This window comes from Hetaerina americana, unplaced genomic scaffold, assembly GCF_022747635.1.
Source record: "Hetaerina americana unplaced genomic scaffold, ioHetAmer1.1.p SCAF_14, whole genome shotgun sequence".
NCBI lineage: Eukaryota > Metazoa > Arthropoda > Insecta > Odonata > Calopterygidae > Hetaerina > Hetaerina americana.
Window position 1 is genome coordinate 4,157,501 of NW_027286514.1, and position 16,886 is coordinate 4,174,386.

Consider the following 16,886-nt stretch of genomic DNA (forward strand, 5'->3'; position numbering starts at 1 on the left):
ATATATATATATATATATATATATATATATATATATATATAAAGATGATTTCGTTGATGTAACACGGAAGTGTTGAAGAACAAATTTCGACAGCAACAAACAATATAAGAACACACAAAAAGATCACTCACACGTTATTTCTTGATCATTTCGCCCGAGTTCAGCCTCATATTCATCGGAAGAAATAGAAGTAATAACTTTACTTCTATTTCTTCCGATGTAGACGGAGCTGAATTCCGTCGAAATCACAAGAAATAACGTGTGAGTGATTATTTTATGTACACTTATGCATATATATGTATATGTATGTATATATAATAAATATATGCATATATATGTAAATAAATCTCTATATATGTTTTACTCGTATAATTTTGTTATTAAAACAGGTTAAATATTTAAGGTAGTTTGCCGTGGATGGAATACCGATATCAAAAGTTGAAAAGTGAATTATAAGTTTATTTTATGTGTTTCCATCCTCCCTCGCTTCCATCTTTTGCGTGATAGGCGCTTTGAAATGTAATAAATTTCCACCTGGAAAAGTTGTTTGTCTATCATCCAAACAATTACCATGGTGAGGGCCCAAGGGCAGGGCCAAACGGAACGGCAGGTCGAGATGACGAGGATCGAAAAAGGAAGGAAAGGGAGAATAGAGGCAGCGGAGGCCGAAAGGAAAGAGGGATTGCGTGTAAATTCGATGGCGCTAACGAGATATTGCATGGGGCGGGAGGGGTAGAGAGAAAGAGATGGGTGGGTCGCGGAAGGGGTAAGGTGAGGGCGGCTTTTAATTAAAGCTGAGAGGTTGCGAAGGGCCCAAGTCGCCTGTTTCCCTTCCCTCTTTAATACTAGCGTATGTGTGTTGTATGGGGCGTATCAAACTGTGCGTTCGTGCTTGTTCGTGCCATTTGCAGAGTGCGTGTGAATGTGTTATATCTCGCCCTTAGACTTTTGAGCGCCACGGAAATATTAGCATAAACAAACTAACCAGTATCTGGTGAAACTTATTTATTCGGTGTGAAAATGACTTGAAAACGGGCCTTTTCTCTTTGCATGGGGATTTGCCAAAAAATATTACCCCTTATTTTTTCGGAGAGTTCATCATTCAGCATGGTTGCGTACAGTGAAATTATCGGAGGACTTTCGACCAAAGAGGATAAATAAAGGCTTACTAATACTCGGCTTGAGTGTATAGCGCTAATGTGACGTAATTTGGCGAAATCATTCATTCGAGGGATGTATTCCTGATTCAGTCTCATCTCAGCATCTGCCGAAATTATCCATGACACTCAGCTAATATGTGTTGGACATTCGTTAATGGGTTTCCACAAATAATGGCATGTGAAAAGGCTATTATAATAACGAAAAAACCAAGTAATGGCATAATTTGTTATACCAGGGCGATTCGAAAAGTAAGATCCCCTATTTTTTCACGAAAATCAAATTTTTTCTTAACTTTGCATACATCTTTGGAAAGGTTTATCATTCAGCTATTTTTCTGCATAGTCGCCTTGACGATCAATTACTTTTTGAATCCTTGTAAGCAGCTTTTTAATACCGGCGTCGTACCTTTCTCCCGCTGCGGCACGAAGCCAACTCACGACTGCTTCTCCGATATAAATCCATCGTTATTTAGTGGAAGTGTACGGGGAGAAGTGTATGGACATCAAAAACGTGCTGAAGTGGTGTAGGCAGTTTTTTGATGGCCGGGAAAACGTCCACGATGAGCAGCGGTCGGGGCGGCCGAGTTTGTTGGAATCAACGGTGGCTTCAATTGACGAGATGGTGATCAATAACCGGAGAATTACCCTTTGTGAGATAAAGGAAGACCTTAATGAAGATAGTGTCTACTTCTCCGTGTAGAATATTGGGTTGGAGGTCGGTTACGACAAGGTGTCTCACCAAATGAGCGTGTTTGCATCTTGACAATGCACGTCCACATGTGCCACATCAAACGACCACCCTACTCAATGAACTCGGCTGGGACATCATCGACAACCCTCCTTACAGCCCGGACGTTGCCCTCAGCGACTACCACTTGTCACCTGCTCTCAAAAAACACCTTCAAGGACAGAAATTCAAGTCAGACGAGGAAGTGCAAGAAGCAGTCGTCAGTTGGCTTCGTGACGCGGCGGGGGAAAGGCACGACGCCGGTATTAAAAAGCTCCTTACAAGGATGCAAAACGTGATTGATCGTCAAGGTGACTAGTATGTATAAAAATAGCTAAATACTCTGCCTTTCCTCCGATATACTCAAAGTTGAGAATAAATTTGATTTTTCATGAAAAAAAATAATGGACCTTTTCGAATCGCCCTCGCACTATTCCCAACAGGAACGACACAAGTGATCCCAATTCTAAAATTCTTCTTTTAAATAATGTACTCAGTTGATGACAACAATTAAAATGTGTAAAGTTCAATTGTTTTTAGATTAGGACCTGCTAAATAAGTTGAAAGTTTTTGTTTATCTGCGACTCTAAATTTTAAAATTTATGCTAGGGAGGGAGGTATATTTATACATGTATTTTTTAACCGAGGACCCCTTATTTATGAATTAATAATGTTATTCCATCTTTCAATACTATTTGATTTATCTCTCAACTGAACTTAATAACTCAGAGTGTGATTTTTTTACTATAGTATCATTTTTACAATACTAATTATTGTAAATAGTTAGTTTTATTTTCTTTTTGAAGTATGAGATTTTCAAATGTTCTTTGATGTTTTGACGTACCTTGAAGGCAGGGGAAAAATGGTGCGTGCTCATGTTCAGCACTTGTGTTCATCCGAATATTGTTTAGAATGTTTAATGCATCATATCGTATTAGGTTTCAGGCGAAAATTTAAAAAATGACGCAGTTGGACGAAGACTATTCTCAGTCAAATTCGACCCTAATAAAGTAAATACCGTGACCTATGTTAAATAGATACTCCTAATAAAGTTGTGATTTCATTAGTTCCCGCTCTTCTTTCTAGTTTATGAGATAAACATATGCTTGGAGAGATTTGGAGACTCAAAAACAGTCATAGTTTTAATGTCAACAATCTTTGGCGTTAGCTCGTGAAATTAGTGCATTGCAGCAGAGAAAACACAGTTTTATAAATTCCAGAATATCGTGCCTAATGTATTGTTTCAACCGGTTTCGCCCTTTAAGGTATCTTCGGCTAAATTGCACATGTTTGCCTTTTTATATACTCGGGAAGTATCATGGATATTTACAAAGCTTCTTTTATTTATTATATTCGTAGCTTTTTAGAGATATCTCTATGAATAATTGTAGTACATATTTACTGCAATTTTGGTACCCGTATTTATATTTTAGATGCATCTGGGTGACGTAGCCTCATTTTTTAAATTCAGCAATGACGTTTTAGAATAATTGAACTTCATTGAATGAGAGAGTTAATTTAATTTGAATTTTCTATATAGTTCTGTTTGGCTGCCTATGCAATATATATATATATATATATATATATATATATATATATATATATATATATATATATACTCATATATATACTCATATATACAGAAACAGATATAAGGAAAAGGGATAGGAACACATATAAAGGACGAACACAATAGAGGTGGGGAAGGCGGAATCGAACGGATCACAAGAGTAAAAATATTTCCTCAACCGGGACTCGAACACCGGATCTTTCCACTTGCCGGGCGGATGCTCTTAACCACTTGAGCTATCGAGGATAGTCAATTTACCCTGAGATCCGTGGGTCTAATATGTCGCCAAGCGCCCCGATTCTTTCAGCCAAGAGATGGCGTCAGGGGGCTGTTTCACCCACCAAAGGAGAAATAGACAATACACAAGGAAAGGAAAGGACAGTGGGTTAGAATTCATAGAACATCATACAGGAAAGGAACAGTGCGTTTCGTGGCACGCATAGCCAGAAGAAAGAGATGAGCCACATTGGCCAAATACACTTTCAAACACGAAATCCCGCCAAACGGCGAATAAATACTCATATATACAGAAACAGATATAAGGAAAAGGGATAGGAACACATATAAAGGACGAACACAATAGAGGTGGGGAAGGCGGAATCGAACGGATCACAAGAGTAAAAATATTTCCTCAACCGGGACTCGAACACCGGATCTTTCCACTTGCCGGGCGGATGCTCTTAACCACTTGAGCTATCGAGGATAGTCAATTTACCCTGAGATCCGTGGGTCTAATATGTCGCCAAGCGCCCCGATTCTTTCAGCCAAGAGATGGCGTCAGGGGGCTGTTTCACCCACCAAAGGAGAAATAGACAATACACAAGGAAAGGAAAGGACAGTGGGTTAGAATTCATAGAACATCATACAGGAAAGGAACAGTGCGTTTCGTGGCACGCATAGCCAGAAGAAAGAGATGAGCCACATTGGCCAAATACACTTTCAAACACGAAATCCCGCCAAACGGCGAATAAATACTCATATATACAGAAACAGATATAAGGAAAAGGGATAGGAACACATATAAAGGACGAACACAATAGAGGTGGGGAAGGCGGAATCGAACGGATCACAAGAGTAAAAATATTTCCTCAACCGGGACTCGAACACCGGATCTTTCCACTTGCCGGGCGGATGCTCTTAACCACTTGAGCTATCGAGGATAGTCAATTTACCCTGAGATCCGTGGGTCTAATATGTCGCCAAGCGCCCCGATTCTTTCAGCCAAGAGATGGCGTCAGGGGGCTGTTTCACCCACCAAAGGAGAAATAGACAATACACAAGGAAAGGAAAGGACAGTGGGTTAGAATTCATAGAACATCATACAGGAAAGGAACAGTGCGTTTCGTGGCACGCATAGCCAGAAGAAAGAGATGAGCCACATTGGCCAAATACACTTTCAAACACGAAATCCCGCCAAACGGCGAATAAATACTCATATATACAGAAACAGATATAAGGAAAAGGGATAGGAACACATATAAAGGACGAACACAATAGAGGTGGGGAAGGCGGAATCGAACGGATCACAAGAGTAAAAATATTTCCTCAACCGGGACTCGAACACCGGATCTTTCCACTTGCCGGGCGGATGCTCTTAACCACTTGCGCTATCGAGGATAGTCAATTTACCCTGAGATCCGTGGGTCTAATATGTCGCCAAGCGCCCCGATTCTTTCAGCCAAGAGATGGCGTCAGGGGGCTGTTTCACCCACCAAAGGAGAAATAGACAATACACAAGGAAAGGATGATGTTCTATGAATTCTAACCCACTGTCGTTTCCTTTCCTTGTGTATTGTCTATTTCTCCTTTGGTGGGTGAAACAGCCCCCTGACGCCATCTCTTGGCTGAAAGAATCGGGGCGCTTGGCGACATATTAGACCCACGGATCTCAGGGTAAATTGACTATCCTCGATAGCTCAAGTGGTTAAGAGCATCCGCCCGGCAAGTGGAAAGATCCGGTGTTCGAGTCCCGGTTGAGGAAATATTTTTACTCTTGTGATCCGTTCGATTCCGCCTTCCCCACCTCTATTGTGTTCGTCCTTTATATGTGTTCCTATCCCTTTTCCTTATATCTGTTTCTGTATATATGAGTATTTATTCGCCGTTTGGCGGGATTTCGTGTTTGAATGTGTATATACTACCTTGATCAAAAATTTCCCGGAATTTATTCAGAAAATTAAAAATACAAGTTTATTCATCTAAATCTATATTGTCCCCTTCAAAGTAATCCCCATCGACTGCAACACACTTATGCCAGCGCTTGATCCAATCCTCGAAACATTTTTTATATTCGGTTTTCGGTATGTCCATCAGTGCTTCCTGCGATTTTTCCATTACTTCCTCTCGGCTGCTAAAACGCGTTCCCCGTAATGGTTTTTTAAGTCGATTGAACAGAAAGAAGTCACAGGGAGCCAAATCAGGTGAATTCGGTGGCTGTTGGATGGTATTTGTTGCATTTTTCGTCAAAAAATTACGAATAATGATAGCACTGTGCGACGGTGCGTTATCATGGTGCAAAATCCACGAGTTTTCTGCCCACATTTCTGGTCTCTTTCGGCGAATTGCTTCACGCAAAAGTCTCATAACGCCCAAATAATACTCTTTGTTTACTGTCTGGCCTTCTGGCAAAAATTCATGATGCACTACACCGTTGTAATCCATGAAAACCGTCAGCATTGCCTTCTTTTTTGACTAAAAACGACGTGGTTTTTTTGGTCTCGGCTCATTTGGTGAACGCCATTCACTTGCCTGATGTCTGGATTGCGTGTCGTACTCATAAACCCACGTCTCGTCTCCAGTAATGATCCTTTTGATGAATGTGGGATCGGATTCAGCCTCGCAAATCATGTCTTTTGCGACGTCAACACGGTCTCTTTTTTGCATGAAATTGAGGTCTTTCGGCACCAACTTTGCTGCTACACGACGGAAACCCAAATCATTAACCACAATGTCTTGGGCGGATCCATAGGCAATGTTCAAGTCCTCCGCTATTTCTCTGATGGTTAATTTGCGGTTATTGACCAACATTTCTTTTACTTTATCAATTTTTTCACCGACTTTCGATGTCGATGGTCTGCCACTGCGTTCATCGTCTTCGATTGACTCACGACCACTTCTGAACCGCTCGTGCCACTGGTAAACGACCGTTTTTTTTAGAGAATCGTTGCCGAAACACTTTTCCAACATTTCCAACGTCCGTGCGCCACTAAATCCGTTTTTTACGCAAAATTTAATACAAGTTCGTTGTTGCAAATTTAAATCCATTTCTGCAATTGTAAAAAATCGCCAACACACACAGAGATAGATGTACTCTTGGCTACGTAACTTTTGCAAATGTCAAGTTATGACACTAAGATTTAAAGGGAATATCAACAACAGATGTACCAATTTAACAAAAAAAACAGAACTCAAATCGGAACGATGGGAGCGCCACACGGTGGTTATTCCGGGAACTTTTTGATCAAGGTAGTATATATATATATATATATATATATATATATATATATATATATATATATATATATATATGCCTTGATATAATGATATGAGTTGGCTATTCCTAATGTTTACTCTTTTTATTCAGGTATCAACAGGAGCAGGACGATTGTCTCATCTCTTCCACCTCCACGTGGTGGTACCAGAAGCCCTTATTCTGGGGAGCGGAGAATACCACGTGGGTGAGGGGAGTGCCATATCCCTCGTGTGCATCATCGAAAATGTAAGTCTATTTCATTAAGGCTTTATGAACAAAGTTCTTGAGTGGTTAAGTATTACGTTAAAATACTCAACTCTTTTCCTACCGCTCCCAGAATTTCATGTTTTCTATTCCATCTATTTTACTGACTTTATTTTCCTTCACACCCGCATCTCAAAAACCTCTAATCTACGCTTATTCTCTTGCCATAATCATTTTCATATTATTAATTCTCATAACAGTCTCACCAATTATACACTGCGCTAAGGTTGTTATCCTTTGGGTTACTGGCTAATAAAGGGTTTATCATTCCAAAATGAATCCGAATTTAATAGTTCCTCAGCTGCATTCACTTGCAATCCTTCCAATGCCTCTTTAACACTTTTTCAGCGCAAATACGTTTAAAAGAATAGGTGGCAAAGGGTAACCCTTTCTTACTCCCCTGCTTGATGCTGACCATCTTGATTCTCCGTTTGGTATCCTCACCTGTGAAGCCTCAAAAATAGGTTCCAGATAAGTTTTTTATCCTTCTCCAGTCTAGAGTCCTTATTTACTGAAAAATATTAATTGATTTTATCCAATTTACTCGGTCGAAGGCCTTCTCAAAATCTACGGATTATATCTCGAAGCACCAACAAACCTCGTAAAAACCTAACATGTCTGTATTTACACTAACCTCTTATTTGACATTTTCCAACTTTCCTCAGAATATTCCTAAAATTCCAGTTCCCTGCTTTTGTGTACGTGGAGACCCTATTATCACGCGAAACTCACCAATAGTTTCCCGGACACATTTTCATATCTGATTCCATAATAATTTCCGGGTATAAATAACTCATGCAGCATCCCGTTTCCTTCCTCAGTAGCGTGTTTAACGTGACACCCCTACCCAAATTGCCAGCTTTCCGCTGGTGTCAGACGGCTTTGCAGCCGCCTCCTTGGTGAGCAGCCACTTAGTGAACTAAAATCCCTCTGTTTCCTACCCTAGGCCTTTTGATTAACTAATCAGGTTAAAATATCATTTCTTCTGTAAGCATAGCTTTGTAGGTCATGGGAACATAACGTATGCACAAGTTTTTTCAAAACGTCAAGGATTTAGTCCAAATGCTTCCATAATTATGTTAGTAGAGTATCACTCGTATAGTTTATAGATTGACGATTGAGGCGTATAATTGATATCAAATTGATCAGATTTGGGTGCAATAACAAAAGTTTCGGATTATTTAACGCGGGACTTTAGGATATTAATTCAGAATCTGTTGGTAAATTGCTAGGGCAATGTAATACAACGTCGACTATAAATATTTGAAACTGCTAATAATGGTTTGCTCTCGTAATTAACGAAGTATTACCTAATAGATTTTGAGGAAGAAAGATGATGTTGAAATTATTTGTTAATCTATGGTATGAAATGAAGGTGAACATGCCGGTTTAATTTTGTTAAGTTAATATTGGAATGGTAATTGTGGCTCTTTTGTTGTATAAAACAAAGTCATGTATCTAATTTCCATTAAAATGTATTCTATAAAGTTCTTGCTTTTTTAATTAATCGTTTAAATTTTATCTTTACAATTTAGTAACAAAATTTCTATTTAGAAAAGTTTATTTGATAAAACTGATTGCACAAAAAACATCAATGCGAGGAAAGAGAGAGAGCGTGCTGATTAATAACACAATAACAGAAAACCGTGTTCCGAATATCTAGTGTTAAATATTATGCCAGATTTTTCTTAACTTTTATTATCGTTATTATTTTTCTTCGTATTTTTTGGATCGCAATTTACCCTCCTGTGTTTAGTTAACTTACGAGGGTCATCCGGAAAGTAGTACCCGTTCGTGCCGCATGAAGTGCTGACGACGCGAGTAGCCGCTGGACGAGGTCAGATAGCTTCAGTGGCTTGTCTGCCTTCTCTGAGCCAAGTTGCGTGACGCTAGCATTGCCTGTGTTGTTTCTGTGATTGTTTACAATGTTTAAAAAAATTGAGAACGCCGCCAGTTGTGAAGTGAGGGCAGTGATTAAATTCCTCAATGCAAGAAACGTTCGCCCATGTGATATTCATCGCCAATTAAAGGAGGTGTATGGAGACAATGTAATGGACGAGTCGTCTGTTCGGCGGTGGTGTCGCAACTTCAACATGGGGAGGGGGAACACACACGACGATGAGCGTTCGGAGAGACCGTCTGTCATTACAGACCAACTGGTGAGCTCAGTTGACGAATTCGTGAGGAACGATCGGCGCGTCACAATTGATGACATCTGTGAGCATTTTCCCAATGTTTCTCGAACAATTGTTCATGAAATTGTTAAACACCATCTGCATTATGCAAAAATTTGTGCAAGATGGGTCCCTCGCGTATCTCAATGAGCTGGCGGCGAAGGACTATGCATACAGAAACTTGTCACACGTTATGACAAATGCCTTAATTTGCTTGGAGATTATGTTGAGAAGTAGTTTAAAGTATCCTCTTTCAAATAAAATTTTTTATGTTTGTTAATATTTACTTTTGTGTCTTTATTTCACGAACGGGTACTACTTTCCGGATGACCCTCGTATATGCAGAATTTTCCTTTCAAGAACTTTGTAGCGTACACACATCAGTAGATAAGCTAGCTGATGATAAGTAAACAGAATTTAAGTTTTAGCATCATTTAATTTATTCTTTTGTCCGTTACTTTCGTCATGCGTATTGATTTATCATATATTGGATTTGCATCCTCTGGTGCATACAAAAATTTATTTTCAAAATTCCCTAATGGATTCTATTGAAAAAAGAATGATGAGATGAATCGTGATGGATGGAAGGATAATTAAGCACTGAGTGCGGTCAAATTATTTCGTCTTTACCATTACGTGCGTTGAGGGTATTCTGCTCATTAATTAATTTGATCGCCTACTATTTGCGGCGAATACTGCGTAGGATGTGAATCCATTTCTGCACGATTCGCAGATGGGCAACGGCTGCTTGTGACAATCCTACCCTCGCTCCTTTCATCTCCGGGCATTGCTTCCTGCCTTCAACTTGTGTTTCTTTTATTTCACCTGCGGCTGGTGTCTCTTCAAAAATAAAGATTCCTCTCCTTACTTTTGATCTACACCCAGCTATTTATTTCTTTTCGAAGTGTGCTCCAATTTAAGTGCTCGCATTGTTCGTTTGGTAGTTTTTAAAAATAAAAAACTAATTTCATACAAATTTCCAATGCGGGTCTCTCCCACCATTCGGGCTGTAATTACGTAGTCCCCTTTTTATATGTCATGTCCCAGCGAGACTCGTTTTGAATGGCCTTGTCGAAATTACCTCAACAGAATGATTGCATCATGCCAGAAGTTTTATTGTCTTTTAAAAACGGTGTTTATAACTAATTTTATTCCTGGCTAACGAAGCTAGAATAAAAAATGCTTTGGTTTGAGCTTTTAGATTTTCGTTGAGCAATAAATTTTGCATTGCTGTTCATACATGCAATTATTCATCAGTTTACATTGGAGACGACCCATTAATACGGCTTTAGCAACCGGCAGGAGCAGTAAACCACCATCATTTTGGCAGGATACATTTTAATTGTCTCTCAAAAGGCGTTGTGAATACGTATGATTTCTGTGGTAAAAAATTAATGTAGATATTTTGTTGGCTATCACTGATCATTATGATATTTAATAAACAACACTATGCATGGCGCTAGAATAAATTCCACCTGCAACCGCCATTGATGAGCCATCTCTTAGAGAATCAGTTGGTGTCATCATGCTTTAACAGAATAAGGACACAATTACTGTCAGACTGTTAACTCTGCATTTAAATGAGAAGGATAGCATTGAGGGATAAATGCACGTTTTTTTTCATTTATTGTTTTACTAGATACACTGTCTTTTTTCCAATAAGATTATTATCTACGAAAAGCGCATTTATTCTATGACAGTGTTGAACTCGTTTTCTCTTCTTTTTGATACATTTTATTCTTTGGCCTTGTAATCCAAACTTTAAAACATTTATAAAATATTATGAAGAAATGGAATGAACATATTTGTGGCAAGGTAGATCTTAGGTGAAGGAATTGAGAAGAAAACCGCTGAGGCAGACAAAGGATGAGTTATGTGAGCTAGGTGGTGGAAGACGTTAGTGTAAGGGACTACGTATATAGGAAGGAGGAGATTGCCAGGCAAGCGGATATACATTGGAGATCTCCTGTAAACCCTATGAAGATAATAGGGCTGGGATACCGGTCTAGAAAATATATTTTTTCCAGTTTTAAATTTCCACGCGTTCCTAAATTAAATTTTCGTCAACTGACACAGATACCAAGAATCCACACAAATACGCAATTCGTACTAGCTCTTAGAGAGATACCTAAGGAGCATAGTGGCTGTAAATCTCACCGGGATAGGTCGAATTGAGCTACTTCTTCCCTTCGTTTTCTCCAGCACAGGTGGTCGGTCTCCGACGTTCAGACTACGACATCGCTTCACATGCGCTGCCTAATATGGGACAATACAGATACACGTAACAAAAACACGAGAGACGGCTCTAGGCGGTTGAGATTTCAGTTGGCACGCTCCAGGCGCACCTCCCCTCCCATTTCACATCCCCGCCTTTCTCCATGCTGGCGAGAAACGAAACCAAAAGGGGAACTCGGGTACATACTGTGATTTCCCAGGTGGAAACCTTCCGTTAATTAGAGCGTCGTCGGCTTGACAGCAAGGCATTGGATGGCCTGGGAGGTTAAGTTTAGGCTTCCGCCGGAGAGGAGGAGGGGGGAGTGGTTTCAGGGTATGGGATAAGGGATTACGTGGGTTAGTGCCCACCCCACCTCCGGGCCATGTGCTTTCCAGAACTTTAACATTCGGGTCTGATGCGGGGACACGTATTTTGCGTCATTCGATAAAGGGTACTTTCGGGCGTGTCATTGGCTCGCCGTTATGATTTTGAATTTTTTCCCCAGTTTGGATCAGACCTATTGAATTTAGCATTATCGAGTGTTTTATTCAAACGAGTTAAATACGTTATGCCTTAGTTAAAGTCAAACTGTATCAACTTGAGCAGTAAACAAGTTTTTTAAATTTTAGTTGATGACAGTGAATTTTTGTCAAGTCTATTTGAAATGAATGCAAATGAAAGATGGACAGATTGAAGGATTCCTTTGAAGATCGTACGTAGACATGGGTCCATGAAAGTCACCTGGAATGAGGAAATCACAGGGATATTTTGAAAGTTCTTTGAGCCGAGCATTAGAGATAACATTAGGTTTGAAGTTTAAAAAAAAGCCAGAAATAATCATAATGCCATTCGTCGTAGAATGAAAAATGGGAATGAGAGTACATTGAAAAAAAATTATATCGTTTGTAATTTATTCTTAAATTGTAAGTGGCTATGAGTTGATATGCATTTTTTTAAATTTTTTTTGCCATTTCCAAAACTTTTATTCAACCGTTTTGGCAAGTAATCAAGGTGACTCAATAGAATCATGATTTAAAAATAGAAGATTCCAAATATGATTTTTATACTGATAGAACCGTCATATTATATGCATTCAAATCTGGAAAGGTGTGAAACGAATATTTGATTCAGTAATCCTAGCTAAACTTCGCCTGCTGCTGGACGGGGGCACCCTCCCAAATCACCGCTTCGTTATACCGCGCGACTCCTTTCTGAGCGCGTGCCGACCTTCGTAATATACCAGCCACCAATATGGCGGACGCACATGTAAAAGCATTTAAGGTTTGAGAGACGCTCTAGGGAACCGGCCCGAGAGGACTGGTTGGCCGGATTGGTGGCAGAACGTTTCCAGGTTCAGGTCACTATATTTGACTGATCAGTCTTTATTAAAATTATCATGTACAAGGTTATTGAGGAAGGATTGATATGAAATACTGCGCCCTGTCTTCTACGCAGAGAATACAGGGCCACCTGCAAATCTACAAACATGTTAACTTCAACATTGTGCAGGTGTAAATGCTGTAGGAGGTCTATGGTTAAATATATAAAACCAAGTAATGCAGCGTATACCACGGCTGCGTTGATTGAAGACGGCACTGGTATCTCGAAGCTTTGAGATACCGGCCACACAGGGATGACTTCACCTCCTTGTGTGGGGATGGCGTCCGTTTAAACTGAATTCCTTCCGCTCAAGGAAGTCTGTCTATTGTAGATTTCACTTTCTTGCAGTATCATGCATGAGTAATGGAGAACGTAACCTACACACCCATGCTAAGTAGACTGCTACTTAGCATGGATGTCAGTTTATCTGACTCGTGGCAATAATGGGAAAAGATTATGTACACGTTTCTTTGCTGCAGTTGTAAGCTCTAAGGTGCCAGAAACCCTATGGATGCTGACTCCGAAATATCCAATGGTCTTAGTAGGTATGGTGATGGACTTACTTCTGTTCACTTGAATGTTAACGGTAGTTCTAAGGTAAACAATGATAGTGTTACACGCATAACTTTTCCTTTGAAAATAGGAGCCAATCATCTGGATAACATGTGTCATGAATTTAAAACTTTTCGTCAATAAAAGATGCACATTCGTCGGCATATCGTTGCAATATGGCCGGGCTGAGGGGGTGTCCCATCGGAAGTCTGGTGAAAGCGTATGTTTGGTTATTGTACTATTTGATGCCATAGAATTTCCAATGGCGCAAGTTGATTTGGATTTTGAGGGAAACCACTGATAAAATCTAATTTTGCCAAGACAGCTCCATGGGGAATGTTCCTTACAGCCCTTTCCGGGCCTAACAGACCGAATTTTGGGGTTGAGTAGAATCTGGTCCAAGGTTATATGCCGCATATCATTAACACCTTTCCAGAAATTTTTGGGATTAGGGAAACTCTGAAAGCACATTTCACTCGCCATTTCACAATAATTCCTGCTGCCAGTAAACCAATTAAGGATGTAGTAATTTGCGGGTGTACTTTCGAAGTGAAAGATACGTATAGTTCTTTTGTTTCTTTTTTAATCCTACGTAATTTCACCTAAATCAATATAATGTTCACAAGGAAATATGCCTTTTACAGAATATTGTTTGAATACTTATCGAATACTCTCGAGCTGAAAACGGGGACTAACTGTTCTTAACCGATACTTTTTCTGCGTATAAACTGTAAAAATATAAGAAATAAAAGTATTTCAAATGATGAAAATGCCCGCTTCAATGTTTGGGAAAAATCATTATCTGAAGCAAATGTATCATAAGCAAAGTAAATGAAAAATTCTATTATTAAAGAGGGTTTTCCCCTTATTAAATTCCACTGTATTACTCCACCACCCATACATGAGTGTATGTTTTTCATCTCACGATAGCGAAAATAATACTATACATATTCAGATAATTCAAACATCTTCGGGAATTGAATTTTTTTAGTCTTCTTAGCAATTACTTTTTTTCATAGTATGTCAAAAATATCTCCAAATATGATCGCAATACTTAGGTCTATGAAGATTTTCCTAGCATGGCTGATTTTACCCTTCTCTACCCGTGGGTTACCGCACAGCGGTGTTAATATCGGCATCTTAAGGACGCCGACAAAGAGCAGTATGTATTAGGTCACTCAGCCATTAGGCCAATCCGTGACTATTAGCAATGTATTTAATATGTTTTCTTGTTTTTCGAATGTTGGTTCATGATGTTTCTGCTGCATTGGTCGATAATGCCACCCGGGAAAAAGACTGGTATCATATCAGTCTGTCGGGCAGTCTTCTTCCCCTAAATTTTAATTGACGAGTCACTCGCCAACAAAATGTGCGACTAGAACTCTTCATTTTTTTGACACAGAATTAAACTGATAAGCTTGGCATTTTCCTCGTAATTTAAGTCGGACACTTAACCTTTGTGATTTGGATAGCTACGCACACAGAATTTTGGTGATATTGTGAGACATTTTGTTCGTTATTTACGGTTTTTAACTGAACGCGTGGTTTTAGTTTATCTTGGATCATTATTTTAATATTTTATGCCTTTTCCGCCACTATTTTTTATCATGTATTTTGTTTTTGTGGGAATTTAAAAAAATAATTTCCCTTAATTCTTCAAAAACGCATTATTACCGTCGAGTGAGGTAACAACGGACGTAAGTGCCATTCACATGGACTGGAGGGAAATATATCTTTGCTTCATACAAACCGCTATTTACTTTAAAATGGGCGGTGGAAGATAAAATGCTCCGGGTATTGTCTGGAAAGTTCGGCTAATTCAAAAAAGCTATATAATTATAATAATAAAAACATTGCATAAACAGCATATTGCTTCCAGGAGAATGTCATCAAAGTTAATGACTGAGATATAGAGCAATAATACTTTGTGCATGATGACTGCGGATGAACTACATCTAATTTTACTTAATTAATTAAAGCATAATGGAAGTAGATTTAGCAAAGACTCCCTCCTCCCAAACATGCCACGCCAACCGTCACACGACCAGAAGCTGGGTGTGCAAGGAAAGAAACAAAGGCTGGCTCCTGAAGCGTAGGGAGAACAGTATTTAGCAATGACACAGAGCAGTGCGTCATCATTTGATGATGAAACCTTGCTAGTATTGTAACATTTCACCGACAGTATAGGACTAGCTGAAAGCTCTGATAATTAGGAATTGACTCTAAGAATATTACAATCAACATTTATTTCAGACAAGGATATCAAAAACAAACTGGGAATCTGAAGTGGCTAATATGGGTGTGTTTTTAGATGTTGCCGTTCAAAACCTTATTTTGTGGGGATTAATGAATGATTGTCATAACGCTGTCTAATTCTAAAGTAAGCTATTGACCAAACACATTTTCTCTATATTCAAACTGTTCTGGTAGAGGAATGATGATATCTTGATAAAAATTTACCTGAATCATATTAAAATTCAAATCTACCAACAGCAAATAGTTTATGTAGTGGTCATTAGAATCGTCAGAGTTTCAATGAATGACGTGAGATTGATTGTGTTCTCACTCGTAGTACGCTCTTCAGTATATATATATATATATATATATATATATATATATATATATATATATATATATATATATATACATATACATATACATATACACATGTATAGTGCTGAGCGTTTATCTCACCTGTCGGAAATTGCGTTTCCGAGTTTCCGTTCCGTTATAAAGTTTTCAATGACGTGATGCCTCATGTTTATCCAAAATAATATTTTATAATTGCCATTATATCCTTTCCTCTATTGAATTCAGTTACTGGATCTGCGATGGGTCCGAACTATTCTTATAGAATCGTATTAATTTCAGTTGATGTCAAAATAATTCTTTTATTAAATACAAGGTCGACTCAACGTTTTCATTTTGAAAATATTTCTACCATTTTTTTACTGACAATAGGTTTATTTAAAGCAAGTTTGATCTAACGTTTTTTATTATTAAACAATGATAGTAGGCGCACACACTGAAAGCATTTTGCCAGTGTATTTATATGCAGGATAACGCTAGAGATGAATGTTGGTTATTCGCTAGAAGAGCTTTAAACCTCTCCTGGTATGTTATTTTATTTAAGATAAGTATGATTTGTAAACTATTTTGTAAATAACCTATTTTTAATTTACCCTTAGTTGCTGCATTCATAATCTCACCCGACCATTTAGCTAATATTCATGCAATGAAGATGCAGCGATTCTCTCGAACTTAGAGCTTATGTCGACTGTATTTCAATTTTATGAAGTGACATCCAAACGGAAATGCTGAAGTGGTATTTCTTGAAATTATGTGATAACATATTTCCTTATGTACCAAGGC

The 16,886-nt window shown here is 38.7% G+C and overlaps 1 protein-coding gene across 1 annotated transcript in view; it reads left to right on the forward strand.

Moving 5' to 3' along the window:
* LOC139686389 (igLON family member 5-like) overlaps nucleotides 1–16,886 on the forward strand; it is a 534,172-nt gene that overhangs the window by 348,068 nt on the left and 169,218 nt on the right. Inside the window, exon 6 of the mRNA XM_071583582.1 lies at nucleotides 7,041–7,175. Coding sequence (XP_071439683.1) covers nucleotides 7,041–7,175 — 135 coding nt within the window. The remainder of the gene's footprint in view (nucleotides 1–7,040; nucleotides 7,176–16,886) is intronic.